The sequence below is a fragment of the Lactuca saligna genome, chromosome 4, assembly GCF_052625555.1.
Source record: "Lactuca saligna cultivar CGN05327 chromosome 4, ASM5262555v1, whole genome shotgun sequence".
In the NCBI taxonomy this organism is placed as follows: domain Eukaryota; kingdom Viridiplantae; phylum Streptophyta; class Magnoliopsida; order Asterales; family Asteraceae; genus Lactuca; species Lactuca saligna.
Genome location: NC_136420.1, coordinates 43,459,391 through 43,466,279, shown reverse-complemented (window position 1 = coordinate 43,466,279; position 6,889 = coordinate 43,459,391). Strand labels below are relative to the sequence as shown.

General features: G+C 39.8%; 1 protein-coding gene across 1 annotated transcript; it reads left to right on the top strand.

The window, feature by feature from the left end:
* Positions 1-877: 877 nt before the first annotated feature.
* On the top strand, positions 878-5,303 carry LOC145041723 (FT-interacting protein 3-like). Its single transcript, XM_078989882.1, has 2 exons — positions 878-1,192; positions 1,965-5,303. The coding sequence occupies exon 2, from the start codon at positions 2,032-2,034 to the stop codon at positions 5,038-5,040; it is 3,009 nt and encodes a 1,002-aa protein (XP_078846008.1). The 5' UTR covers positions 878-1,192; positions 1,965-2,031; the 3' UTR covers positions 5,041-5,303.
* The last annotated feature ends 1,586 nt before the right edge of the window (positions 5,304-6,889 follow it).

The window sequence follows — 6,889 nt, the reverse complement described above, 5'->3', positions numbered from 1 at the left end:
AACAACGTATCAAACATTCGCGCTGATACCATGATAGCATTGTCATACGAATATAATAAAGAGAAATTATAAGGGTTCTCAATGGAAAGCATAAAGACTACAAAGAATAAAGCGATATATAAATACTAGCTGGACAAAACCCTAATGGGCTAAAGATTAAAGAGCCCATAAACAAGTGTGCTAATAATATACAGACTAACAAATTTCTCCCGCTCCTTCCTTGGTGAGTGGTGGTCCTCGTTGTCCATGAATAAAGATCACTTGAGAATAAGAAGAAAAAGAAGGAAATAGTAGGAGATTAGCTTCAGAATATACCCTCCATCAAAAAAGGGTATTCCAGCAAAGTCGATGCCTTTGAAGTTAGGATTCTAGTAGATATGATGATGGTCGTTGTGGTTGAAGTTTTTGGGTGGGGTGGGGTATTGATCAACATGAAATGGGTGGTGGTGTTGGATGATGGCGTCCGGGAGGATGCGGGAGAGAGATGATGACTTAGGTGGGGTGGGTGGATGAGTTATTTTTTTAAATAAAATAATAAGAAAATAATTTACATAAATTTAAAAAGAACTATTTTAGGACATATCCACCATTTTGGATCGGCTATCAACAATACCACAAAAAAAAATTATAATCATAAGGACCAAATCATAAGAACCATTGATACACTATTTAAAAAAAAAAAAAAAAAAAAAAAAAAAAAAAAAAGACCAAAAATACATTTTTTTTACAAGCACAGTAACCATTTTTGCAATTTTGTCCGACTATTAAGTTGTGTTGCTCCTTGATCATTAAACTTTCTATACGTTTATGTGAATGAAAAGTTGACCAAAACAGTCGTGATTAATGTAGTATTAAATAAGTGGCTCGTGTTGAATTTGCGTTCGTAAATACACAAAGCGTGTTGTGCTCTGACGATAAAATCCAAAAGAAAACGCACAACATACTGGTCTTCTTCTTCTTCAACTCTTTCCATGAATCATCGAAGAAATTTTGCACCATTGACGAACAACTTCACGTCTTCTTCTCTCTAATTTCGTTACCTTTATCCTTGTGTGATTGTGTCCTACGCTGTTTTATTTTCATCACAAAAAATGGTTGCATCGGTTGTCTATTAAAACTGTAAAAGAAACAAGACTTCGTCAGATCGTGGACTGGAAAACACAGCAAGTAAAAGCTCGCATAAAGGAAAAAGGTGCGTCTTCAACTTCAACTTTTTCTGTTTCTCTGTTTATACTCCTGTTCTACGAGGTTGGGTGTTGATAATTGGCTAGTTTTATACATAAACACATATAGATGTCACAATTGAGCTCTGATTTGAAGAATTAGATGTGGGTTATTGATTTCTTGTTGTATGATCGCAGTTTTGGTTTGAAGTTTTGACTTTTTCTTTGTTCAAGGAAAGCTGCTATGTATTTTGGGATTTTTTTTATTGATTCTTCAATTACAAAGTCCATCTGTTTCTATTTTATTTTAATTTATCTCTTTACTTTTAATGGAATTTTGAATAATTCTGATATTGGAGTAGTTATTATTGGTGTTCTCCGTTCCAAAAAAAAAGTTGTTGGTGTTCTTGGAAGATTTTGAGTATTTTATGAACTCTGTTTTCAGTTTGACTTTTGAGGTAAAACGTCTGTTGCGAGAAATTCAAAATAATACACCAGGATATCTGTTAATGAAGTATAAACATCATCCCTTTTGCTAAGGATTCTTGCTGTTTCAGTTGATTCTCCCCTTTTACCTCAAGAGATTTGATTCTTCCTACTTTTTTTTCTCATAAAGCTATATGCAGACCTTTTTGGAATCCCTTTCGCTGTTGTCAAAGATTCAATTCTTATTCTCTCAATATTCATGTGTTTCCGAATCCTATTAGTTATCCATTTGAAATTTTGCTTATGAAAAGATTGAAACTGCTTCATATTCCTGGATTCTTCAAGATAAATAAATGAATGAATTATTTGATACAGGTTTACAATCAAGAATCAAGCACCCTCCACCTGTTTGTAAAAAGTCCTCTAAGAAGAATCTCAAAAAATGAACAACCTAAAGCTAGGAGTCGAGGTCGCAAGCGCCCATGACCTAATCCCAAAAGATGGTCAAGGTTCTGCTAGCCCATACGTCGAGCTTCATTTCGATCATCAGAAATTCCGAACAACGATCAAAGAGAAAGATCTTAACCCTTATTGGAACGAAACTTTCTACTTCAACATTTCAGATCCCAACAACCTATCCAATCTCACACTCGACGCATACATCTACAACAATATCAAAGGAAACAACTCAAGCTCAAACTCAAACTCAAAATCCTTCATGGGTAAAGTTCACATCAACGGAACATCATTCGTACCTTATTCAGACGCTGTCGTTTTCCATTACCCTTTAGAAAAACGAAGCTTTTTGTCACGCGTAAAAGGCGAACTCGGCCTTAAAGTTTTCATCGTCGATAACCCTTCAATCAGATCCTCAAATCCAATCCCTCAAATGGAAACCTCTTCCCATGGGCGTAAAGAAAGAACATTTCATCATCTCCCAAACCCTAATTTCCAACAACAACAACAACCTCAGTTTCCTTCACAGCAACAACCATACATGGCATCCATGAATCAGCCAGAAGGACAACAATACGAATACGAAGACATGAGAAATCTAAACCAAAGTCAAATTCAAAGTCAACCAAAAGTCGTCCGGATGTACTCCGGTTCATCAGCACAACCACTAGAATACTCCATCAAAGAAACAAACCCGGTTCTTGGAGGTGGACAGGTCATCGGGGGTAGAGTTGTAAATTCAGACAGAAGGCGAGCGAGCACTTACGACCTAGTCGAGCCTATGCAGTTTCTCTTCGTTCGCGTCGTGAAAGCACAAGACCTTCCGAGCAAGGACGTCACCGGAAGTCTCGACCCTTACGTCGAAGTAAGAATCGGAAACTACAAAGGAATCACACAACACTTTTCCAAAACATCAAACCCGGAATGGAATACAGTTTTCGCATTCTCAAAAGAAAGAATGCAAGCATCTGTATTAGACGTTGTGGTGAAAGATAAAGACGTGATAAAAGACGATTTCGTCGGAAGCGTTCAAGTGAATCTTCACGATATTCCGACCCGGGTCCCACCCGATAGCCCGTTAGCTCCGGAATGGTATCGACTTGAAGACAAAAAAGGGGAAAAAAAGAAAGGCGAATTAATGCTTGCTGTATGGATCGGAACTCAAGCCGATGAAGCTTTTCCCGATGCTTTTCTTCTAGATGCAGCCATGAGTAATGTCGATAGTTCAGTTTCTTCAATGTTCACTCGCTCAAAAGTTTATCATTCTCCACGACTTTGGTATGTTCGTGTCAACATACACGAAGTGCAAGATCTTGTTTTGGGTGAAAAAAACCGGTTCCCGGATGTGTATGTAAAAGCCCAGATTAATAACCAAGTTTTGAGAACAAGACCGGTTCAGGTAAGAACTGTAAACGCGTTATGGGATGAGGAGATGATGTTTGTAGCAGCTGAACCGTTTGAAGATCATTTAGTCGTTAGTATTGAAGATCGAGTGGGACCCGGTAAAGATGAATGTTTAGGGAAAGTTTATATACCTTTGAATTCAGTCGAAAGGCGTGCAGATGATAGAATTGTTCATTCGAGATGGTTTAATCTTCGAGATCCCGGTGATTATGAAAGTGATGAGAAGAAAATGAAAAAAGACAAATTTGCCACTCGGCTTCATCTTCGTGTGTGTCTAGATGGTGGGTATCATGTACTCGATGAGTCGACTCAGTACAGTAGCGATCTGAGACCCACTGCAAAACAGCTATGGAAACCGTCAATTGGGATACTCGAACTTGGTATTTTGAACGCTTCTGCTTTACAACCAATGAAAACGCGCGAAGGAAAAGGGACAATAGACGCGTATTGTGTCGCGAAGTACGGTCACAAATGGGTCAGGACACGAACCGTGGTTGACAATTTGGCACCACGGTTCAACGAGCAGTACACTTGGGAAGTGTACGACCCGTCAACCGTTCTCACCGTGGGCGTTTTTGACAACGCCCAACTCGAGAACGGGAACTCAAAAGATGTTCGGGTCGGGAAGATCCGGATCCGGATCTCGACTCTTGAAACGGGTCGGGTTTATACCCACTCGTACCCGTTGCTCGTACTTCACCCGACAGGTGTCAAGAAAATGGGAGAGATCCATTTAGCAATCCGGTTTTCGAGCACTTCTATGATGAACATGATGTTGATGTATTCAAAACCTTTACTACCAAAAATGCATTATGTGAGACCACTGACTGTCGTCCAGCTTGAAATGCTGCGACACCAAGCGGTCGGGATAGTGGCGGCTCGGCTAAGCAGAGCCGAGCCGCCACTCAGGCGAGAGATTGTTGAGTACATGACGGATGCGAATTCGCATTTATGGAGTATGAGACGGAGCAAAGCGAATTTTTTCCGGTTGATGTCGGTTTTCAACGGGGTTTTTGCAGTTAGCAAATGGTTTGGGGAAGTTTGTTCATGGAAGAATCGGATTACGACGGTTCTTGTTCATATACTCTTTGTAATGCTCATTTCCTTTCCGGAGTTGATTCTCCCAACGGTTTTTCTTTACATGTTTCTAATCGGACTCTGGAATTACTGGTTCCGGGCGCAATACCCGCCTCACATGAACACGAGACTATCGTATGCAGACGGAGTTCATCCGGATGAATTAGACGAAGAATTTGACACGTTTCCGACTTCTCGGAGTTCGGAATTGGTGAGACACCGGTATGACCGATTACGGAGTGTGGCGGGGCGGATTCAGTCGGTGGTTGGGGATATAGCGAGTCAAGGGGAACGGTTGCAGGGGCTGCTGAGCTGGCGTGATCCGAGAGCGACGGTTATATTTATGGTGTTTTGTCTTGTAGCGGCATTTGTTTTATATGCTACGCCTTTTCAGGTGCTGGTGATTGCGACTGGGTTTTATGTTATGAGACATCCTAAGTTGCGTCATAGGTTGCCGTCTGCACCGCTGAATTTCTTCCGAAGGCTGCCAGCCCGCACCGATAGCATGTTGTGAGTGTGATTTTGTGGTTTTTGTTCCAAAGATTCTTGTTTTGTGTGTGTACTTAGTATGCAATATATATGGTGGTTTCTGTGACGTAGAAAAACTTTTGGATTGTTGATATGTTTTGAAAAAACTGCATGCAAATGATGGTGTTGTTTGCAACTTGTAAGTAGGGGATGGTTTTGTTGTTGTATTTATATCATTTGTATTTCCTCGTATGTATTTACTTAGGCAAGGCTCCACATGAATTTAGCCCAAGCTGATTCTCTTTGTAATTGTTTATATATTATGACAAAATTGCAAAAATGGTCCCTGTGGTTGGCAAAATTATGTGACTTTGGTCCAAAAAAGTTTGATGGTGCGTCAGTGGTCCAATTTTGGATCTTTTTATTGTTTTTGGTCCCTATACACTTAAAAAGACAATTATGCCCTTACAATTTATATTTTTCATTTTCTTTAATTCTGGAAATGCATAAATTAATTTAATTTATATTTTTCATTTATATTTCATTTGTCTCATCTCTCTCAACAAAAGAAACACACACACACACACACACAGACACTCAAGAAACATATCACCCCTAATGGATGCCACCATTACCACCGACTGCAACCACCAACAACTACCACCGTCCGCCACCATCACCATTGGCTGCCATTACTATCCATTACAAACAACTAATCCCATCCTCGCCCATCTTTCTTTCCTCAGACCTGGATGAAATTTCCCCACCAGAACCACCCTTCTGATTGGTGTTGTCCCTACCAAAATACCACCACTTCCATTTTTCAATGATTAGGGGTTTCAGCCACCACCACCACCACCACCATAGAAGATGACGACATCGTCATTCACCACCATTGTCTTTCTCAACCATTATTCGCCACCAACCACCATCATCTCCCCCACCCTCACCTCCTCGCCGTTAACCAGATGACCTTCACCATTGACCACCAAACCACCGTTCATCGATTTTTTCCAAATGCCTCTCAATCCTATAAGACTTGAAACATAAGAAAATCAGGGGGTGATTGATTCGAAAGGGGTTGAAAAGAACCTCAAATGTTTCATCAAAAGTACAGAAAAATGAAAAATCTTCTACCTAGCTAGATAGAGCAAAAATCGAACCTCGTATAAAATCTTTAAAGACATGTCAACTACAGAGTCTTAGAGAGAAAAACACTAACTTGTTTCTATCAAATTCTTAGTTTTGGCGATATACAGGTCCGATTTCATAGTTTTATTTACATATCTGAATTCTAGAATTTATGCTCCTTGATGATGGTCAGATGATTTTGTATTGCCCAGATGTATTTGAACTTACCCCTCTTGGTGCAAATCGAAAACCCAGAAGATGATCCTATCTGATTTGCGTTTTTTTATTCTTTGGTTTGGGTTTTTTTTAAGGTATTGGATGTGTGTAACGGTCTAGTTTGTAGATCTGGAAATGAACATTTTGAGCTATCGGAGAAGACGAAGGGGCAGTGGTAGATGGATCGCGTCATTGGAATTTTCATCTGGGTCACAAGCTACCGTCACCGGAGTTTGCTAGGGGTGGGTGGTGTTGCACAAGTAAGGGGCTGCAATGGTGGTGTAGGCGGTGGTTTTCGAGAATCTGTAGAATACAGGGAGAGGGTAGACCAAGTACCGATTTTGGTGTTATTAAGAGAGAGAGAGAGAGAGAGAGAGAGAGAGAGAGGTGGGTTATAGTGGGTGATAATTTAATTTTCTTTTTATTTTAAATAATATAATAGGAAATTTAATAAAATAAATTAAAAATGAAATATTTCAGGGCATATTGGTCATTTTATGTTGGGTGTGGACCAAAACCACAAAAAAATGACAATAAAGGGACCAAAA